This window comes from Lycium ferocissimum, chromosome 4, assembly GCF_029784015.1.
Source record: "Lycium ferocissimum isolate CSIRO_LF1 chromosome 4, AGI_CSIRO_Lferr_CH_V1, whole genome shotgun sequence".
NCBI classification, from domain to species: domain Eukaryota; kingdom Viridiplantae; phylum Streptophyta; class Magnoliopsida; order Solanales; family Solanaceae; genus Lycium; species Lycium ferocissimum.
In genome coordinates, this window is record NC_081345.1 from 39637228 (window position 1) to 39660636 (window position 23409).

The following is a 23409-nucleotide window of genomic DNA, read 5'->3' on the forward strand; positions in this document are numbered from 1 at the left end:
CATTTTCAGAAAAGGTTATTATCTTCCGAAACTGATTTATCAGTTGAAGCATACAGACGAACCATCACCTACTTCTATAGCACGGGACAGTAAGTTCAACACGAAGATCAAACATCTGTGAAATTATCAAAATGTTAGCTATATCTGTCCACGAGTAACACACACACAACACTCACGCACACATATACGGGCACACACACACCACAAAAAAAAAAAAAAAAAAAACTCATACGCACACACACCTACATACACGCACAACACTCATGCACACATACACATACACACACAACATTCACACATATTACGTATACATACACACCCTCACAACACTTACACGCACATATACACACACACACACACACACACATATATACATACACACACCCTCACAACACTCACACGCGCGCACACACACACACACACATAGATACACACAGACACATATTACATATACTTATACACACACAACACTCACACACACATATACGCACACTCACACGCACATATACACACAAAGATACACAGACACATATTACATATAGACACACAACACTCACACACACATATACACACACAGACATACATAGATACACACAGACACATATTACATATACACACAACACTCTCACACACACATACACGTGTCCAGTAAAAAAATTCACACAACACTGACACACACACAACACAAGTCCCGTAAAAGGTTTCGCGAATTAAAAAGAGAAGATACTAAAAAAACATCCGGAATTAAAAGTTCAGCATGCAAAAATGAAATGTAGCAATTATCGGAATGAAGGCGATTCATCAATGCAACTGTAGAAACCCTAACCCGAAATTCAAACGCTAAGACATTGAATAAATTTCATCTATCAAGGAAAATTTGGCGAGTTTGAGAGAAATAGAACATTAACTTATCTGTTTGTGAAGCGCAGTATCCAATACTATTCCAGAATGAGCTCTTAAGCAGATTTGAGTGTTGATTGCATTTGTGTATTCAAAGAGTCACTCATTCTGAGTCAGACAACTGGGAATGCCGCTTAATGTGATGATCCAATTTTAACCGTACTATTTGTGTTAATTTCAAAATCTTACATTAAGTAGGCGTTTGGCCATGAAAACAAAAAATTATTCACTTTATTTGGAATCCTGGTTAGTAGAAGGCGATAGCTAGAAAGTTAATATCGATTGCTTTAATATAACGAAAGTTTTTAAAAAGCGAAAGAAAAAAAAGTAAAAATAAGGTTTTTAGTATTCTATAAATTTCAAATATAACTTCAAGTTGTATTTAAAATTTTTACTAATTTTTTAATAAAGTAAAAAAAAATAAGAAAAAAGTGAAAAATTCTCATGGCCAAATGGGCCCTAAATTTATACAGTAGATTTCTTATTTTCAGGATTAATTTGGAAAACAAAACTAGCTTTCTTAAATCACATAAAATTGTTTCAAATAAATATATAAAAAACTTTTTTCTGTTTTCAAATTTAAACATATCTAGCACTTACAAAAGAAGTTATTTCATCCGTATCATTTTTATGATACTACTTATATTTTATAAGTTCAATTTTTTTTTAAAAGGCACATTTCTCTATTTAAAAATAATTAACTTTAAATTTTTTATTTCCTTATTGTTAGCTTGCTTTTATTGTGATAGAAATTTCATGACATCTGCGGCTGAACTAGAGTTTCATATAAGAGGATTAAAAATAAAAAACTTAAGCGGCACACCTAAAATTTTGACTTATAACTTAAAGGATTTGTTAACCTATTTATCACAAAACTAGAATCTTCCGCTATATATAGGGGAATTCAACAGTGTATACACAACAAAACAAATTTTATTTTATTTACACAATATAATTTTCTGGTGAAAGAGATTCAAATGAACCTTTTATCTCAAGCTAGCTCTGTCAATGCATATTATGGTACTCCTATTTAAGATCATACGTTCTAAGTTATTTCATTTTTTAAAAATAATCAATTAAACTACACCACGTAAGTTAAGGAGTAGTTGATTGTTAAATAATGACTTCACTTAAAACAAAGAATAATACTCCTAAATCCGAATAAGATCAGGCTACATGAGGTGTGTGTCTAATCTAATCAATAAAGTTGAATTTTATGAGTTTTTGCTCTCCTCACTCCACGGACTTGGTGTCCAGGAAAAGAAGTTCTCCCACTTGCCCCGAATCGCCCACAACTCACAAGTGACCAAAATGTCACGATTGGACAAAAATATCAGCGACTAACGAGATATTTTAGCAAATCAAATAACAACCACAGGGGGCATTTTCGGCACACGGCTCCGCTTTATAAACACCCGAATTCGTGGCCATAACGAAATAGAGCCAAAATTACCCGTCAAAATTCACAATAGCCTGACCACTCCTTTCGTAACCACAAACATCATTTCCCGGTTTATGGCCGGCGCGTGGTCGTCTCCCGTCACTGGGCGCGTGGTCGGTTCCACTGTCATCGAGCTTACCCGAAGAAACTCCCGAACCGGAGCTTCGTTTCCGGTCCGGATATCCACAAGGAGGCATGGATTATCAACTAGTGAAGAGCCTGAAGGACCTTCATGTATATTCGTGGGACCTATTGAGACAGCTAGCAAAGAAACCTTAGAAGCCCTCTACCGCCAGGTATTACTCATCTCACTCTTACAATCAGTAGGATTTTGTTTTACATTGACGACGTCTATTCAAGACCTAAGTTACCTTGTAGAACTATCGATATATTGATTAGTTTCTGAGTACTGTATGTTTGAGCCTTTGCTTTAATTAAGTCAAAGAAATGATTAGTGTTAAGGTGCCTTCAGGCGTTCACATATATTAGATATGTGAAGTAAGGAACCTATCATGTGTTGAATCACTTGAGTTTAATGACATACTTCATCCGTCTCAATTTATGTGGCACTGCCTAACTAGTTACAAAGTTTAAGAAAGAAATTGAGACTTTTAAAATTTGTGGTTTAAAACAAATCTCAAACATTGTGTGGCTATAAATCATTTCATTAAGGGTGAAATGGAAATTTTAAAGTTAAGTTGTTTCTAAATATAGAAAGGTGATATCACAGACTAAAAAGGAAAGTGTGTCACATGCATTGAAACGGAGGGAGTGGCATGTTTGATAGTTTGCGTGGTTAAAAGCTTTCTATGCTTTTGAATACTTTATACTTGTTGGTTGAATTTTTTTGGGTTAAATGATTTTAGTCCTCCAACTTTACTTTAAAAATCAAAGACCTCCCGTTTATCAGGGTTTGAAAGGTTCTCTGTAAATATGAAGAACTACTTAGGTTATGGAGATTGGAGAAAAATTGAAGACAGCAGAAAGAGTTAGAATTAATTAACGGAGGAAACTATGGAAAATTTATATATTATTAATTAGGGTACTAGCTAATTAATTAAAAATATAAGTGAAATTCCCTTTTACCCCTTTGATGACAATCAAATAATATAAAGTTACCGGTCAATGTACGGAAGTTGAGATAAGGGGATGAAAATGTCGATTGTTCAATGTTGGGGGAGGTCTTTGATTTTTAAAGTTAAGTTGGAGGACTAAAATGATTTTTACCCGAATTTTTTTGATAATTTGGTGAGGAGCTAAAGAAGATCTGAGTGGTATATATGAGGTCCATCTCTGTGATTTTTAGTTCATGATGGAGCAGTTTTAGTCCTTGGCCAAAAAACTGGCGTTATAAACTGTATGTATTTCAACAAGGATTTATTAGTAGATAGTGTTTGTCAAAATCCCCTTTAAACTAAAGACTGGTAGAAACACAGAGAAACTTGATTTCTTTTTCCTCCATTTTTTATTTTTCTCCCCTGTCCGGCTGCTCTCTGATTTTGTACTTCTGTTTTCTCTTAGGCACGTGATGCTTATTACAGTGGAACGCCTTTAATAGTTGATGATATGTTTGACAGAGTAGAGGTAAGTTTCTAAATATAGCGGATAGCTAATGAAATCTTGAATTTTCCTTTTATGTTCTGATCCTCATGCACAATGTTTTCTACTACAGTTAAGATTGCGGTGGTATGGTTCAAAGCATGTAGTCAAGTATCCCCGCTGTAGTCTCAGGCGGCAATCAACTTATGCTGATGCAGAGGTGATACTACTGTGAAATGAATTGCTTATTGTGCTATACATAGGTTATATCAATTGCTTATTGTGATATCCCTTTGAGTTTTTTCTTTAACTTTTTGTTGGTCATAACTATTTGTGTGTTTGGAATATTACTTCCATTCATTTTAGAATACTGTAAACGTGAGTACTTCAAACTCCAAGTGGAAGTATCTTAAATTTCCGTTAATATTGTACCTTGTTATAATATTACTCTCTACCTTTTCTTTTCTGTTGCCTCTAACTTGTTTGATATATTGAAGTCTATTAAACTATCATGTTCCAAACTTGATCCATCGACTTTGCTTGTGCCTTGTATGTCTTCACTAAATCCTATTAGATTGATATTTTCCTTGGACCTAATAATTGTTCTTCGTAGATGAAGTCTCTGCATCTGCCATGACAAAAGGAGAAAGAAAACATTATGGATGTATACAAACATTACTTATCCCACAATTTTAGTTGTGCTATTTGCAAATCTAGTTCAGCTGTGTCATTCCGTAGAACAATAATTTTTCATCCTGGAGTAGTTTTTCTACTTGTAGACCAGGCTTTCGTCCTACCCTTGAATATTGATTAATGTGGATGTAGGGCAGGAAGATCCTTCACAGGCATTTGCATTAGCAAGCGTATGGTTGTTGATTCTTGGGTTTGGGAGTTCATTCTTGATTGTGCCTTTAATCTACACCATCGTTCAGGCTTATCAAGACACATTTGATTCAGGAATGTCCTACACCGATCAATCTTTTGAGTTGTTTACAGTGCTCAATGGAATCCTCTTTATGGTGTTGGGATCTATTATAGGCTTTCCAATTGCTACGGCATCTGGTAATGTGTTTTATTTCTTGAACCTTCATTTGTCAAGTTTAACCATTATCAATTGTTTGAGATAAAGTCTCATATTGATATACTATATAAATTACGCGTCTAGAAATTAGTTCTGCGATATTTTGGTGTTGTTGGTGCTCATTAGTTAGGAGTTCTAGTGCAAGTAGTAAGTTGGTGAGAATTATAAGAATCTTTTGGTTTCTCAATATGAAAAGGCTACTTATAAGGAGAAAATGGTTTTCTTTATCTATCTCAATTTACCTGCTGCTATCTAAGCTCTGTTTCTCAGGTTGATTGACGTCAATAATCATGCCTTACTCTTTTTTTTTTTTTTTTTTTTTTTTTTGGGAAAAGGTAAAAAAGAAACAACCCCTTATCCTAAGAAACGACCTCTTATCGTTTTGGACCTTTCAGTGTCTAAATAGTCTGCCTTTCTTTTAGATGAAACACTTGTGGTTTTTGTAAATGAATGTTTTCTTCAAAAGTTGGGGAATAAGTGTATGAGAATTTGAACCAACACTGCTAGAATTGGATCTTAAGCATCTAAAAGAGACTTTGACTTTAATATCCTTGTTTGAACCAACAATGCTAGAATTGAAAAGGGGAAAGTCCAGTCATATATTGTCAAGAATTGGAGAGGAAAATTTAGGTGCCGTTTGGCCATAAATACCAAAAAACATTTCACTTTTTTTGGAATTTTGGAGTTGGAGTTGTGTTTGGCCATAGTTTTTGAAATTGTAGTTTTTGGTGAAATGTAGTTGTAAAAAAGTGAAAAAAGTGAATTTTTTTTGAAAAATTAGTTTTTTGAGTTTTTGGTATTCCGGAATATAACTTCAAGCTGTATTCGGAATTTTCATGGCCAAACGCTAATTCCGGAAAAAAGTGAAAAACTTTTCTGGAAAAAAGTGAATAATTTTTATTAGAAACAGCACCTTAGTATATTGATCCTTAATAGTGTCATTCCCGTTCTAATTCTGCATCATGTTGGTACTGTTGCATAATTAGGTACTAGAGTGAGGTTTGCAATAATTTCATTAAGAAGGTTACTATTAGGAAATGGTGTTTCTTTAATTATAATTTTTTTATAACTTACCTCCATGTTGTACTGTTGGGTGATCTTCACCAGTGTAAATGTGGTTGTTGAACCATGTCTAGAAGCAATGTTGTCCAATGTGTCCATAATTTTCTGAGAATTATTTCTTCAATGCATTCCAAGTACAGTTTATAACTTGAGATAACTAATCACAGTTGGAGCACTTCAAGGACTTTGGAAAAATGACTTGGTAGCTCTGAAAGGGTCATGCCCAAACTGTGGTGAAGAGGTAATCAAGAACTAGCTTCTCACATGTCCACAAATATTTCTAGAAGTTATTGATATGATTCCAGTAAAGAAGGGTTAAATCGTATTCTCCTTGTACAGAAATGGATGAATCTTATAGCTCTTAACACTATTACCTTCAGGTTTTTGCTTTCCTGAAAGCAGAGAAGTCCAACCGTTCCCCACATAGAGCTGATTGTCATGTTTGTGGAAGCAGATTAGAATTTCAAACCAATGTTGAGGTACTTTTGACATGACTTCGGTTCTCATCTTACTTCACACTACATGCGTATTTGATTGGAGGAATTTTGTACATTTCCTTTTTGCTGTCACTGTTACATTTTTTTTTTTTTTTTTTCACTTGCTAGAAAGTGGAGATCATTCCCTTTACAGATTAGATATTGTTATTCATGTATACTTAAGCTTTTCCCTTTTCTTTAGATACACTAGTTTGCAAACACATGATAACCCTTGAGAAATAATTAAGCTAATAATTGTTGCGATGATAGATTATGCGATTTCACTCTAAATAATTGTATTTGCATTCTCTTAAAGCGGTCATAGAACTCTTTGTATACTTACTGCTTCAGCTTACCTCATTACATGTAAATAATGGTCTGGTCACATTTTCTGTTTCTTGTGTCTGAAAATAATTAGTATTTTTCTTGACATGATATTCTATTTCTCAATTTTAGAACTTTTGCAAGATCATATTTTGTTATGCCGTCGAATGGTCTATAAGAGAAGATTAAACTATACATCTTAAGGTGTTGAATCTATCTTTGAGTTTGAATGTGTTTTCTATTTATTTTAGTTCATAGTTATAACTAACTTGAATTAGTTTTTTTTTTTGATGATCTAACCTGCTACTTAAATTGTTATTCTCACTCCGTTTTTGTGTTTTTTACTGTTTTATATTTTTTCGTTATTAACAATTTTTCTCGACATCTTTATGAAATGCCTAATTCATTTCATTTTTGCACCATTCAGATTCTCTCTCATCCAAGTATATAGTTGCCCTAATACCATGTTCTTTTACTGCAGCAATCCGTCGCAAGACCTGGCAAACGTTGGGTTTATGGTCGCGTTTACTTAATTAGACAGAGGCAAAGATGGGCGTGACGATGATGTTGATTGAATTCCGTTCAGTTACTCCTGATGATCACAAAGCGTTATGTACAACTTCTTATCAGCCAGAGCTAAAAATTGCGATACAATGACAGTTTGCCTTCTTGTGCCAAAATCTCCATACTAAATAGATTTGAAAATTCTGCTGCAAGTGGTTGAAAAGCTGTTTGAGTTCTTAAATCCAACTCAGTGGCACAACTCACATCATGAAACATTTACTGGTACTATAATAGAAGAATTCTGCCCAGATATTTAGAAACTATAGTGTATTTGCTCATGCTTGCAGAAAATTTAGTGAACAGAGTTGTTTTTTGTAAGATGAAAATATCTCATTTGTCAATATGTGAACTAGCCATTTGGTTGAACAGATAATTGTTTTTATGAACTGAATAAATCTCATTTGTGTATATGTGAGCTGTTAATTTGATAGTAGCATAATCCAGAATTAGACTGGCTCCTCTCATTCAGCATCTCTCCTTCTATGTCCATATACATCATAATGTATTATATTCCCAACTTCGAAACAATGACAAGCATAGGTAGCCTCTTCAAAATTGGCCAATTCTTAGATGAACAAACGCAATATTATCTGACTAAGTTAAAATACCTAACAAGGAAAAAGCTCGATACTTGTCTGAAAAGATAGCAGAGAAAGATCTTGTAAATTAGGCATATCATCAAGTTTCAAGGTACTACTATCCTTGTTTCCCAGTACAATTTGAGGCTGCTTGTCAAGAATGCTGCCTTGGCATTGTTTAGTTAAATGTTGTTGCATCTTGGAATACAGTAACTGGAGGCATTGTGCGCAATGAGCAGATTAATGAAGCTATGAGGTGCTTCCTTCAAACGCAAACAGAGAATGTGTCACCTCATGATCTTATCTTGATTAGCATATTCTACGCTTGTGCACAAGCTGGGATGCAACACTGCTAGACGAAAATTGATTTGAATATAATTGAGATGGAATTATTGGACATGTTTTAAGTGTGGTGACTTGGACGCTGATGAATTTGTTTCCAATAAGATGCTTGAACTGGATATAGTAGCCTGGAGTGGAGACCTCCATGAAGAGTCAACACATAAAAGTATAAAGATGTAATTAATTCTATCACCTAAGAAAAACTAAGAAACAAGCATAGTTATTAGGTCAAAGCATGATCTGCACTTAGACCAAAGAATGCTGAACAAATACATCTTAAACTATGTTTGAAAGGGAAAGCTACCATGTCTCAGATTACACTGAAGATAATAATGCACAGTCGAAAATTGGCCATTTCATCAGCCAACGTTGTCTTTTGGAACTCCATCCCAATAACAAAAATAACACCTGGTACATCTACCAAAATATGAGTTCTGATTTGAAAAGAGACAGGAAGCTCAGTCGAGTTGAGAAGCCGGAATCAGAAGTGAGCCAAACTGTAGACTAGGGTCCAAAAAAGCTGTGCAAACATAATAGAAGAAACAGGAGAAAGAAAAGATATTAGCAACAATATGAGAGACAAAGGTGAAGGACATAACTTGTTTTTTGACTTATATAAACGGTTAAAAAGGGGGTCAAAAGGAAGTTCAAAGTACCAGAAAGAGTGTCATAGAAGCAAAAAGCCCTTCTTGAAGGAGAGCTCCATGCCCACCAAATTCTTCTTCATCAACTTTTAGCACCACCGCATAGTAACAGTAGATAATACCGGTTGAAAGTGCAAGAAACCTAAGTTTAAGAAGAGTACAATTACTATGGTGAGAATCGGTTAATCACTACAGGATATTAAAATTACGGCCAAATATTTGAAAATTTGGATGATCTTCAACTCAAGCAACCAGCATACTTCCATTAAAAGAATAAGAAGCAGATAAGTTACCAGTTTCAAAAAAAAAAAAAAAAAAAGAATAAGAAGCAGATCTCTACTGGATTTCCTGCCAGTATTTGGATTACTATATAGCGGTTCATCGTGAATCAAATTGTATAACTAGAAACTGTATCCACTTCGGCATGGACTTCCTAATTGATTTAGCTCGGAAATAAGTATTATCCATGCTAAATAACTACCAAAATGCAGAAACACTACGAGCTTGAAATTTTATTGTGTTAAACTTTATCACTATCTCCACCATATGAAGCAAAATTACCGCATACTTTGTCCTACATTTAAGTAATTCTCTTTCAACTTTTTCTCTCCCTTATCAAATCACTCACTCCCCAGACCCCACTTGTGGGGTTATACTGGGTATGTAGTTGTACTTAGAAAAGAATCACAGAGAAACAGAAAGGACAAGGAGGTTCACCTCACTCCTCAAAAAGAAATTCTAACTCAAAAATAAGAAAAGAGTGTTCTTCCAGTCATCATCCAAGGGGGTGGATCTAGCGGTCAATGGAGTGGACGAAAATCGTGGGAAATCAAGATTCAAATCCCAACACAGACAAAGCACGCTAGAGGGAGGTAGCAGGTCAGTGGAATAGTCCAACTATATGCAAGCTGACTCTTAACACCACCATTATAGAAATAAAAAAGAAACACTCTTCCAATCAACTAGTGATTAAAGGCTCAAGTAAAAATTAGTTCATGCCTTTACAGGCTCTAAATAAAGACATGTTCGGTTTTGATTCTTTTTACCTTATTTAATCATATCAATTTTTTTATTTCATACTACCAATTACTATTTCAATAAATAATAATTCTTACATGAATTATTCATTAATTTCTTACCAAAGCATAATTAGAAACAGTGATCCAAACCATAAAGCCTTAACTGTCCTAAAGAAGTTATTGGAGTACTTTAATGAAGCCATTTAAACTACCGAAGTAGAATCTTTTAGCAATTACTTTTAAAAAAATTAGTGAAGTCGAAAGGCCCATACTCAAACATAGATAAGATTGAAGACAGAGATGCCCCTATGGTAATTGAAGTACATACATGATCAAATAAGTTCATGCCAACTATGCATGCTCATTTACTTTCTTATCCTTGTTCCTTGAGTATTCATCCCATCTTCATTTTTGCATATCCTTCTTTCCTGTGCAGTCCTTTCACTAATTGAGTGAAAGGGTATAGCCTTTTAGTTGCTTTCTGTTCGAACTACTACCCCCCCCCCCCCCCCACAACCAACTTCTCTTGTATGCTCAAATTTCACCCTTTTCTCTAGAATGTTTATAGGGAGAAAAACTAATCCTTCGTCTAACCTCCTGGCATGTTCTAGTTTTTGTTTTATTTATGATAATGCATGGCTCGCTGCCTCAATGTGTCCTTAGACAGACAGCCCATAACTTTGCAAACAAAATACACTCAATCCTCCTAAGTGAATGAATCATTAGAGCCATCATAGCTTTAATATTGACCTAAAATTCTGGAGCACTTTCTGCGTAGAAGTATATTATTTCAATTCCATGCTACGGCATTTTGTCCTAGTCCATGTAAACAAAGCAGAACAATAAGTACATACATGAAGAGTTACCATATAAACTAACCCAAGTACTTCTTACAAAAGCTAATGAATTCAAATAAAGTCAACTGATAATAATCAAACGACGAGCGCTAATGACTTGAAATAAACTCAACTGATAGTAGGCAATCAATAAGAGCTAATACAACAACATATCCAGTGTAATCCCACAAGTGGGGTCTGGGGAGGGTAGAGTGTACACAGACGTTACCCCTACCTCATAGAGATAAGGAGGTTGTTTCCGATAGACCTTCGGCTTAGGTAAAAAGCAGTTCAAAGCGGTTTGAAAAGGGCATACAGAAATCAACAAGAGCAAAAGAATTGCAATAAACTCAACATACAAGCAACAACTAACAAGAGCTAATGAAGTGAAATAAAGTGCAGCTACGGGAATGAAGAAGCGTATATTTGACATACAGCAAGTCAATAGCAAATTCCATGGCTTCAAAAGGAGAAGAAGGCGAGGTAAAGAAGAAAACTTACAACATAAACCAGACTCCACCAACCAAAGGAATGGCACCCCATATTAATCCACAAACAAGAGCCATCAATTGTCTCATCCAATGCAATACATCACCCAGTTGATCCTGCAATTACAAGAAAAAAACAATTACCAACTTGACCAATGTATAATACAGCAAAAACGGAAGCTAAAATTCTAAGAAATATTTCCTTTCAGATTAATATTGTAACAAAGAAAAAGTTAAAACGTTTCCTGATTGAAAATTCTCTAAGTTTTAAAGATAACAGCTCCAATGCTCCTCACCAGCTTGAACCACCTTCTAATATTAGTAAAATACATTTACAACTACTTATAACTGTAATATATGCCATTTTGTGAAGAGCAGCCATGAAACTTGAATAAATCACAAAACAATACTAAATTTTAATGTCTTACTCACTAGTCACTCCACCCACTACTCCAAATCTCCCACTAAACACTCCAATATGATCAAAAGCCTATTAAGTGCTAATCTATTTGTGGGGTTCTTAGATTCATGGTTTATATCTCAGATTTCCAAGAATGTGGGAATTTTCTATTATTAGAAGGAATAAATCTACTTAAAACCGAACACCCATAAGTCAAATTTCGAAGTTAGCAACATAAAAGAGGAAAAAAACATCAATAACATTAAACAATGTACAACTATCCAGAGTTCAAAAACAAACAAATGAAAAATCAAACCTTATCCCAAGAAGCTTCGGGATCGAAAAGTTGTCTGAACTTAGACAAGTGACCATTCTGATGTTGGTCTTGTTGTGTAACGTCTGAATTTGATTTCTTCCTTTGTCTCATGGTTAGATAAAAGAATAAATGTTAAAGCAAGAAAATCACACTTCTTTAGGGTTTTGATGAAATCGACAAAACCAATGTGTTGATGAGATGAGGGAGTTGAATTAATGGTGGAGAAAGTATGTATTATAAAATTAGGAAAAAAAATGATTGTAGATCTAGATTGAATATAAATGATTAGATTAGATGGAGATGGAGAAAGCAGTAATGTTTGGTGGTGTTCTACTTTGGGTATATTTCTTTTTCTTTTTTGGGGCTTGATTTGGTTTTGTAGGCTGATTGGCACGTGGATATTTTTGATTTATATGGACTTTATTTTAGTGCTTTTCCTACTAGGAGGTGACTTGACACAAATAGGATTTGTAAAACAAATTAATTTAACTTATCAATCATTAAGTAATTTAATACTAAAATATAACTTATTATATATTAATTAAGTATAATTAAGTGATAAAAGTATATGTGCAAACATATATCATGCATTTATTAGTTTGATGTAAAACATAATACGATTAGGAATGAAGATATTCGGGTCAAGATGGGAGTGGCCTCCGTGGAGGATAAGATGCGGAAAGTGAGGTTTAGATGGTTCGGGGATGTGAAGAATTGATGTGTAGACGCCCGGTAATGGTGTGTGAGAAGTTGGTTGTAGCCAAATGGCCCGGAAAGTTGAAGGAGGGGTAGATATAGGCCTAAAAATAATTGGATGAGGTGATTAGACAAGACATGACATAACTTCAACTCAACGTGGACTTGATTCTTAATAGGAGGGTGTGGAGGTTAAGAATTAGGGTCTGGTTAGTAGGTAGTCGACGTATTTCTTTTCCATTCCCGGAGTATTAGTATTTTCGCATTCTTAGATTTCTATACTACTTATTGTTTCTTTAGCCTCAATCATTATATTCTTATCAAGACTATTATGCTTGGACTTGATTTCTTAATACGAGGGTGTGGAGGTAAGGATAAGATTAGGGTCATTCTAGTAAACCCCCGTGGAATCACGTATTTCTTTCCATTGTAAATATATGAAGCGCCAAGATAAAAGTATATGTTTCATATTAAGCAAATGAATCATGATTTTTTCTATACTTTTTATCATTTATTGTTTCTTTAGCATCATAAATACTTAATTTTACTTTGTGCAAAAATTCATGAAATCAACGTTTCCAAGCCATTAGGCTTCTAGAAAGGACTTATTCTTTATCTTATGTAAATACTGAACAAATATTTTTCTCGTGACAACGATATATCTTTGATAGGAATGCGTTAAAAGCTAATGATTTTTGTAAACGAGATTTTTGTTAAGCTTATACTCCTGACGATGAATAAATAGTATATATGGGACTTTGATTCACTAAATCTAAATTTTATCATAACTATGGTCTAAAAGCCATCATTCGAAATGAAAGTATAAGTGTGTCACTTCATATTTATTTCTAAGCAAATGAATCATGATATTTTTCTTGTATGTCGGCTTTTTATCATTTAAAAAATACCGTTGAGTTTATTTTTGGCTCAAATATACCCCTTAATTAAAATTAACTCTTTTAAAAAAGCAAAAATTTTGTAATTGGTCAATAATAAAATTCCAATTTAAAAAAAATGCTTCTAGAAAATCTGGATTTTTTTAAATCTTACGGAATTTTATTATTGACCAATTGCAAATATTTTTAAAATACGAATTTTTTTTAAATGGAATTTTTTTTTGACCAATTACGGAATTTTTAAAAAAATGATTTTTTTTTTTAAACGAATTTTTTTTAAATTACGGAATTTTATTATTGACCTGACGATGAATAAATAGATATTTATCTGGATTTTTTTTCACTAAATCTAAATTTTATCATAACTATGCCATTTGGCTTTTTAAAAGCCATCATTCGAAATGAAAGTATAAGTGTGTCACTTTATCGTGGGCATATTTATTTCTATACACACATAAAAAGAAGGTTTGGAGATGCTTCAATATGTAGAATAAACAATAAGGGAAACACACATAAAAAGAAGGTTTGGAGATGCTTCAATATGTAGAATAAACAATAAGGGAAAAATAAATTTTGAATGTGATGTAGAATAAACAATAAGGGAAAAATAAATTTTGAATGTGATGTCAACATCACCTGTATCACTATATTATCGTCTTTCTTTCCCTTTTTAATTATATGAAAGCGAAACTAGACACTTTAAAAATGTCTTTTTTAGAAAAAATAAATAAAAATGAATTGATTGGTGTGGAGTAGCTTTGATCAATTTTCATTACAAGTAACTTTCTTTTTCTCGGAAAGGGCAAAATAATCAGTTATACTAATTAGAGAATTATCAAAGTGTTAAATGCTAAAAAAGTAACGACATGTTTTATGAAGATATGAATTGCGGATGGCATACAACATGCACAAATTGATTAGGATAACCAGCACACAGACCATGGACTGTTCTGTTATTAGAAATTTTTGGAATCAAAATCCTTTAAAATCTGGAAACCAATTAAAAATACAAAAATAAAACAAGAATATTTACTATAAGGAGTTCCTCCTATTTAAATAGGTTTTACGCAACGCGAATCTAAATTAGTCGACCAGTAAATTCTGAATACCAAATGATTAGTAATAAGTATGAAAATCAATTATAAATGACACAAAATATGAGATTGCCACTTATCAATTCAATATAATTTTGATGATCTAACTTGACTAATCAAGAAACCTAATCTCTAACCATGCTACTAAAGTACTAGTCAAATATTAAGAGGAGAATGTAATTTGCGGTTTGTAAATCTATTACTTAACTAAATATCTAGAAATATTTCCATTTCAAGCGTGCGAGTATAAACTAAATTACTTGTATAAGTCGTAACCAAAGAGGATTTTAAGAAAAGAAAGAAAAAGGAAAAATTAGAAATAAAATGGATGAACTAGAAAAGGATAATGAAAACAAACCCCTAAAATTCTGAAACAAAGAACCCACAACAAACCCTTCAAAAAATTAATGGACTTATAGGACAGTAGTGAGAACAAACAAAGGTTTATCCATTCTTTTGTCGAAATTAAGGGCTTTGCTGTTCCAATTTTAGCGGAAATCTGTCCAAAAGTTTTTTTTTTCCCTTTCTTTTTCTTGTTATTCTTTAGTTTCTATTTACCCTTCTTTCACGACAAAACCTCCCAACAAGTCGAATTCAACTGTAAAACCAGTAAAAAACCCAATTAGAAACTACTTTAATCCTCAGTCCTCTTTTTTTACCACCTTTTTTTTTTTTGGATAAGAAAGTATGGGTATTCCGTTTTCCTCTATCATCGTACGGATGTCAATTGTCTATCACAAAGACAATATACAAACATTAACCGTCACTTAGGTTATATTGAAGGTTTTTTGTAAGGTTGATATTACTATGTTATTGATTAATTATATTAACTCAACTGACTTGAATACCATATTGGATCTATAACTCATCAGTAACTTACGAGACATAATTTGATTGAACTCAAAATTTATTTAGCTTTTAAATTTTATAATATTAAACATATCACGATAAATAAGAAATTTATCTGCACTCGCATACACTATATCACAAGTGCGTGTCATGTTTACATAAATTCCATTACTAATAACATTGTTCATTAATAGTATATTCTTACTCAATTAATTACTTTATCATAGTAAATTACCATAAGTTAATGTATACACTTAATCAAGGTAATTTTTATTCCTTAGAAAAGATATTATCATAAATAGGAAAAATACAATCTCAAATGACTTACTACTACTAAGATATTGATGGTTATAAAAGAACAAATACTACCACTAAATTCAACTATGTTTTCTCTTTGGTTATATCTTTAAAATTTAGGATGCTTCATCTCTAACTAGTTGACGAATATTACTCCCTCCATCCTAATTAATATGAAGGTGTTTAACTGGACACAAAGTTTAACAAAGAAAAGAAATTTTTTAAATTTTGTGTTACCAAGGACAAAATAAAAATGTTAAAATTAAATTGTTACTAAATATAGAAAAATATATTTTTTTTCGGGACGGAGGGAGTATTACACTGCACATGCTTAGTTAGTGAAGTCATTTAGAAATAATTCGAAAATAAAATGAAAAAAAGAAAAGCACAAATTGAAAGAAAATTGGCTGGCTTCGGTGACTGAACGTTTTTCTCGATGACCGGTTGATCGGTAAGTTGTAACACGTGGCATCATCCACGTCCAAGCTGGCAGGGATTATATGGGCCCACCATTTGTCGAGTAACCGGGTCTTTAGGTGGTTTCTGTGACACAAACCTGGTACTGCAAGTGCATCTACGGGCTTTAACCGTTAGAGCCAGTAACTGTATAAAGAACTGGGGGTTTAAGACACATACATACATACGTGGTTTCTCTCAGGGTTTTATATTTTCCCATGAACAAAGACATTCATCATCACATAACAATTATTATGGGGTAGACTTATTTTCCTGATCCTTTTCAAATGCTTATTTCTTCTCAGAATTATCCGTTAAATTTTCTGATCTTGAATTGTTTTGTTGCTCTATGGGATTCTTTTTTCATGGTGATTCTTGGAGATGAATGTAGACGTAAATTTTGTCGCTCTAAGGTGGGGTTGTTCATTTTTGTTTGATTTGTTTCTTAAATTGATAAGGTTACAATCTTTGCTTAAGAACTTGGTTTGCTTGGAGAGAAAAATCTCGCTAAGGTTAAAGAAACCGTTTATTTTGAGAATGACTTGGTAAATTTTCACGGTTTGTGTTTTTTATAAGGTTTCTCTGAGACCAGCAGAGCATTCTTGGGATTCTTAACTGTCAACCTTTTACCTTTCGTCTGAATTCAGAATATCTTGTCGTGAACCTTTATTTTTCTGGCCTCATATCTTGGATCCAAAAGCTTTTCTCTTTTTAAAATTCAGGGTATGTTGGATTAGATCTATGTGTCTTTCTCTTGTTTTAGTTTTGTTGATCCGATGCTCTGCTATTGTGAGGGGAGGGGGGTGCGTGGTGTAGGGCAGGGCGGAAGGGGTTCATCCAAACCCCCTTCGCTTGGAAAATCACACTATATATACAAGATTTCTTTTTTATGTATATATAGTTAATGATGAACCCTTGGTGAAAATCTTGCTTTCGCCACTGGGGTAGGTATTGGAATATTCATTATTATGACAGGGTTTTGGGCGGGGCATTTTCAGTTTTTAGTATCCCCTTTTTAAATTTGCACAATTTACTTCCCTCGTCAGAAAATGCTTTCTTTATCCCCCTAAACAAAGGATGCATGAAAGAGGGTTCTATGTATGTTCTTTCTTGGTGTTTGAAAGTTTCTAGTAAGTTGCACAAGACTAGATTTTGTAACTAATATGCCTTTATTCCGACTGATCATGAAAAATGCCGTATTCGAACGTCTATATGTTTCTTGTCATTCTTATTGTGTTGATCTGGTTATGGTTATTTTCCTCTTTTCCCAAACTTTGATATAGGAAATAAATAACCTCGGTGCATTTTTCAAACTTGCTTCTCATTTTTGTCTATTTACTGGAGAGTAGGACCTTGAAATATCATAGAGATCTTGCAATTCTGAGTAATCTGCGCTTCGAGCAAACATAGAATTGGAAATAGCTTTTATGTTCATCATTCATTTGCTATAAGATCCTTTGCAATTTTTGTATGTATTTACCTGCCCGTTGAAACTACATCGGACTATGATGACATCACTAAGTTTTCTTGGGATCAAGCAGCAAATCATGGTTGAAATGTGTAGTTTGACTGTGTTTCTAAATGTGAAGCTTTCATTTAAAATCTAGCAGAACTTTTGGTATGACAACAGCTCTAGATATGATTTAAATATATCAGATGTTAATCTAATATCTTGGTCGATAACCAGCATTTAAGTGTCAATAAATTAGATTATGACACTGAGGGGGTGAGTTTAGAATAATGTTTTTAATACAAGGTGCTAGTTTTGTTGGATTTGTTTCTACTGGCATCTAGTGCTATATCAAACGCTGGTGATTCTGTTTATTTACCCTTTTTGCCCTGAATAAAGGGAACTTCAACTCGAGGATTGTATTGTTTCAATTTACCTTTTAGCTTAGGTATGACTTAGTTAATGATTAACATAATGTTATTTTGCGTAAATGTCTCAATTTATAATGCTTCTGATTTTGCAGGCCTCTTTCTCTTTAGACTACTTGGTGCAGTTGACCACAGGAGTTGTGTAACATGAAGTTTTTAGGCTGTAAAATTGACCAAAAATTCGCTGTTATTTTGTGTTCTTCGGATCTTTCTTGGTATGGTTGATGAGATATGGTGTTGCGGAAGAGGTTAGATTATGGATTCAATGGTTATCAGGTGCCTCCTATACCTCGAGCTACCAGATCGGCTAGGGTAATCTCACTTTTCAGATGCAATATTTGCCTTTTCAGTATATTCCTCTGCTATCGTGCCACTTATCCTGATCTTATTTCCCTTGTCAATTTCTTTAGAGAAGGGGCATTATTAGGGGGAAAGCTGATGGCGATGGAAGTTGTCCCTTTGACTTGTTAGCTACTGTAGCTGGCAAGCTGCTCGGGGAGGGAGAGAAGGAGCAAGTTGCAATTGTGAAAGATGAAAAGGTAAAAGAGCACGAGGATAGATCTCTTAAGGAAAAAAATTATACTGAAGGCTGTTACGAGCCGGGGTTCATCATTTCTGAGCTCGTCTCACAAGCTCCAGTTGTAAATCGTTCTTTAAGCGAACTGCCACATGCTCAAAATGATACGATCTCTGGACCTGCATCTGTCACTATGAGCTCTGATTGCTCGGAGAAGTTTCCCTTTGCTAAAAAATTTGTAAATGGTGAAAGCAGCGAGGAAAATGGAAACCTTTCTTCAAAGACAGAACAGGAGGCATCTGGCTGTGGAGTCTTTTCCAGTTGTACATTAGACACCGAAAATGATAAACAGATTAAAATTGAGCTGTTAAGTAATGCTAAAGTTTCTACTAATAAGGGGGCTTCAGAGTTCCCTGATGTTTGGAATAAGAAACCTTCGACACTTGTTACTTCAGATGAAAGTGTAAAATTATCTCTGTCTACATATCCTGCTCCTTGTAGGTCCTTTCCGGTGATTCGGAATGATGTAAATTTAGCTAATAAAGACGATGACGAAAACTCTGGGTGCACTCAACCTAGCACCCCAAATAAGGCCTCTGGATCGGCACCACGTGTACGAGATTGGCCAATTAAGAAGTTACTAGCTTCCAAGTATTGGGAAGAAAATCTAAAATCTGATCATGAGGGGCATGCCAATTCTGGTAAGTATTTGCTTATTTATGCAATCCTTCGTATTCACTGGCTTTGTGGAGTTTGACATGAGGAGGACTTGCCCAGGTAGTGGAAAAACAATGCATGTTTACCACAACAGAAACATTGGCTACAAGCACCAAAGGTCTCAAAGGGATTTTCCTTTCAAGAAAAGAAAGCTCTTTAAATGTGGCTCGTTCTCTAATTCTGATGGAGAGATGAGTATTGATGGAGGAATAAATAGTTTTCCAACAAATGACTTACATGGAAATGCTTCCAGTAGTAGTAAAGCATCTTCAGGAGGTTTGTTCTCTTTAGAGTTCATGCTTTTTATGCAACAACATGCACATGACTCGGTTGTCACTTGCATGCATAAACGTGTATGTGTTTCAATTCCTATTGATACTTATTTCCCTCTGCATATCAACACTGACAGGCTGTGCAGCGGCTGGGACGTCAGTCTTCAATGGAGGGCGTGCATCCTTCAGGCCTGATGATTCCCATGGTGAGAGATTAAGATCTTCAGGTGAGTCACATATTGCACATTTACCGCTTTCGAATTTTTGAAATTGGATTTATACTTTATCGACTTAATTTTATTTTTATTTCACAATTGGGCACGCTAGATCATATATCTATATGCAGATAGATAGATCGACCGGTGGATTTGCACCTCCCATAGATATGATAAATCTTTAGCCTGTAAATTCAATGACTGCATATTACCTCTCGATGATCTTGAATCGGATCAATACCATTCTTTTGGAGATATCACATCAATTCTTTTGTGTCCTGCTCTATCATTCAAGAGGCTCTAATACAGACTTTTTTTTTCTCTTTGTGCAGTTAAGTTTAGAATCAAGTCCTTCAGGGTTCCTGAGCTTTTCGTTGAGATTCCAGAAAATGCAACTATTGGTTCTTTAAAGGCATGTGAAAAGCATTAACCCCAAATACTAATCCACTTTCTCAACAGGATCCTATGATCAGTATTCTTCCTCATGCTCGAATTTCAATGTGGAAAAGCACTATTCATGCTTCTAATATTTTTGCAGAGGACCGTAATGGAAGCAGTGACTGCTATACTTGGTGGAGGACTGCGCATCGGTGTAGTTTTTCAGGGTAAGAAGGTTAGAGATGATAACAAAACCTTACTGCAGACCGGAATTTCTCATGATTACAAGCTTGATGCTCTGGGCTTTTCACTGGAGCCCAATCCTGTTCAAGCTTCCCAACCTCTTGGTCCAGACTGTCGTTCTTGTGTACTTCCTTACGATACACCTCGACCACTAACAAGGTATCTAATTGTCGATCTCTGGTGGGTATTAGGATTATAGCCATTTCTATTATTGAGCTGCTGCTTCAAAAACAGCCAGGTATATGGGTAAATTAGAAGTCAATAACTTCTTTCAACTCTTCGTGGGTTGTTTCTAGTCTTTCTAACCTTTCTAGTATCTTCTCCCCCTCCCCCGTTTTTTGGGATAATTACATTTTTGGACTGCTCAAAAAAATAATAGTCAAGAAATGTATAGGTTTTGTATATTAAGTATAAATATACATATTGTATACATAAATATACATGTCAGTGTGTATGTTTGGTTTTGGCTAGGGGCCGTAATTAATTTTGGTCTACGAACTAAAAATGAAAAGCCCAAGCACCCCACACCCCCCCCCCCCCTTTTTTTTTTTTTTTTTGTCTTTGTTAGTACTTTCTTTGTGGAAAGGGGGTGTATTTAACTTTTAAACTTTAATTTGGGAATTACGTCCTCTTAAAAACGTTCTGGAATCAAAAGTCCTGATGATTTTGCACTATTTATGTCACCAGGTGCCAATCTCCTGCTACTGTGGTGCATACTGGCATCCAGCAGGGTAGATCTGATGATCATACAGGAACAAGTTTGAGTAACTTTCTTGAAAGTGACCATGAGTCAGCACCATCTTCTCATTACACGGCATTGGAGAAAATTTCTGCAAATTCAAGAGCATTGGTTCCAGCTACTGCGGTAAATGCAGAAGCCTTGTCTGTGGTTCCATTGCGGAAGCCCAAGCGATCTGAGTCCACACAGCGTCGAATCCGTAGACCTTTTTCTGTTGCTGAAGTGGAAGCACTTGTTCAAGCTGTTGAGAAGCTTGGAACAGGAAGGTATGTTAAGAAAAATAATACTATTTCACAGGTAAGGCCATTCATACACCTTCTGCTGAAATGAGCTAATGCTCTGTTGTGTATGGAAAGCTTACCTCTTGAGTTCTTTTTTATGTTTTTCAGTTATTGTTTTGTTGTTTCGCAGATGGCGTGATGTGAAACTGCGAGCTTTTGATAATGCCAAACATAGAACTTATGTCGATTTGAAGGTATAACATTTTTCACTTGCTCTTGCTTTTCAACATCCTATCGTCCACAGTACAGCGAATCCACTACAAGCAAAACTGGAATTGGCTATGAACTTCTTCGCCAATCAGTCACTAAATTATAGTCCCATTACTTCTTTTATGCTTAGCTTTCTTAACTATAGCTGGTTCATTCTTTGCATAATTCATTATAAATCTGTGGAGTCTCATCCTAAACTTTCCGTTTGTTGCTTCTTCAAGCTAAAAACTCATTTGGTTTTTAAAGTTGCTAACTTGCGTCTTTTATTTTATTTACATTACTTAACAAAATCTTCTGTGATATACTCATTGTAATCGCATGACATGGAATTTAATTGACGGTTGTTCAGGACAAATGGAAAACTCTGGTGCACACAGCAAGAATATCCCCTCAGCAAAGGAGGGGTGAGCCCGTGCCACAGGAGCTCTTGGACAGGGTCCTCACCGCTCACGCTTACTGGTCCCAACAACAAGCCAAGCAACAGATGAAACAACCATCGGAGACTTACCTTCTCCTCTAGGAATAAGATGTAGATGGGGGAGTGAAGAAGTTTTGATTATTTTGTTAATGTAAAAAGTCTTACGTTAAAAGAAGTATTACCAGGGAAGATAAATTAGTTAGAACCACATACAGTTCCTCGCATGGAGTGGGGGTGGAATCAGGCACTTGTAAATGTTTTGATAGAATAAAGTGTATGCTAACAGAATTTTTTTGTGCCAAGACTAATTTGGCACTAAATGCTTCTTTTCTTGGAAAGAAATTCTTTCTAGGGTAAGGGTGTTGTAGTTTTGTAGTTAACTGGTCGTTCAATGGAAAAGGGAAAAGGGAAATGTAGTCATATTCCCTATTTGATTGTAAAACTTAGTTCAACATTATAATATGATTCTATGTTTTTTTGGACATGATCAGTTTCAATTTTCAGATTTTAATAGATAGAACAATTAATATTTATTTTGGTTCATCTTGTGTACTAGTACTGCTACCCTTGAACCACTCAGAGCTATGTTTTGGGTTTAAGCTCTGGGGAGAAACCTGATAGGAAGTGTTTCTCTTTTTAATGTACCTTATGAATGTTGATTAGTCGGGTCAATGGGTATCAGATATTAGATGGTTATACAAAGCAAATGAGATTCTTGATGAAAAACAACGCATCCATCTACACACGATAAGTGATGTGTATTACCACTTTAACTTTTAAGTACTAAGATTATGTCAATTTTATTTGTGTAAACATGTCTACCAATTAACAAGACACTTATGTTCTGGAATGTCATAATCCTTTTAAACTATATTACTGTTTACCTTATTTAAACAGGAAATTTGTTGTCACTTTTAAATGAATCATTTTTTTGATAATTGATAGTAATAGAATTATTATATGCTGAAAAAGCGATGTCTACTGTTCCAAAGTCTGACAACAACAACAACAAGCCCAGTATAATCCCACCATGTGGTCCAAATGCAGAGGAGGGGGTAGAGTGTCTGTGACCTAACCCCCACATCGAAAGGTAGAGGCGGTACAATTTGTTTCCGAAAGACCCTTGGCTCAAGAGAGGAAAAGAGAGGAAAACAAGAGGAAAACAAGACAAAAGGTTAGATAGGGTCAAGCATATCGAAAACAATATGATAACAACGAATACCAAAAGCGAGAAAGTCATGGT

General features: G+C 34.6%; 3 protein-coding genes across 5 annotated transcripts; 2 read left to right on the top strand and 1 right to left on the bottom strand.

The window, feature by feature from the left end:
* The first annotated feature begins 2231 nt into the window (after positions 1-2231).
* Positions 2232-7795, top strand: LOC132052853 (PGR5-like protein 1B, chloroplastic). Its single transcript, XM_059444554.1, has 7 exons — positions 2232-2637; positions 3863-3925; positions 4014-4100; positions 4711-4942; positions 6191-6264; positions 6404-6502; positions 7305-7795. Exons 1-7 carry the CDS (start codon positions 2416-2418, stop codon positions 7380-7382), a joined length of 855 nt encoding a protein of 284 aa, XP_059300537.1. The 5' UTR covers positions 2232-2415; the 3' UTR covers positions 7383-7795.
* Positions 7796-8468: 673 nt separating this feature from the next.
* Positions 8469-12350, bottom strand: LOC132052854 (uncharacterized). Its single transcript, XM_059444555.1, has 4 exons — positions 12011-12350; positions 11308-11411; positions 8964-9093; positions 8469-8827 (listed from the first exon to the last, which is right to left on the bottom strand). The coding sequence occupies exons 1-4, from the start codon at positions 12119-12121 to the stop codon at positions 8789-8791; spliced, it is 384 nt and encodes a 127-aa protein (XP_059300538.1). The 5' UTR covers positions 12122-12350; the 3' UTR covers positions 8469-8788.
* Positions 12351-16231: 3881 nt separating this feature from the next.
* On the top strand, positions 16232-22486 carry LOC132052855 (telomere repeat-binding protein 5-like). Of its 3 annotated transcripts, none has more exons than XR_009414038.1 (10): positions 16232-16557; positions 18272-18488; positions 18587-19394; positions 19471-19686; positions 19820-19909; positions 20230-20309; positions 20436-20677; positions 21206-21554; positions 21669-21732; positions 22098-22182. XR_009414038.1 is itself a non-coding variant. In XM_059444556.1 (10 exons), exons 2-10 carry the CDS (start codon positions 18408-18410, stop codon positions 22266-22268), a joined length of 2070 nt encoding a protein of 689 aa, XP_059300539.1. In that variant the 5' UTR covers positions 16240-16557; positions 18272-18407; the 3' UTR covers positions 22269-22486. The 3 variants fall into 3 exon arrangements, 2 of the variants coding, with proteins under 2 accessions (XP_059300539.1, XP_059300540.1); XM_059444556.1 differs by having other exon boundaries at positions 16240-16557; positions 21206-21523; positions 22098-22486; XM_059444557.1 differs by lacking the exon at positions 16232-16557 and adding an exon at positions 16565-16711 and having other exon boundaries at positions 21206-21523; positions 22098-22486.
* The last annotated feature ends 923 nt before the right edge of the window (positions 22487-23409 follow it).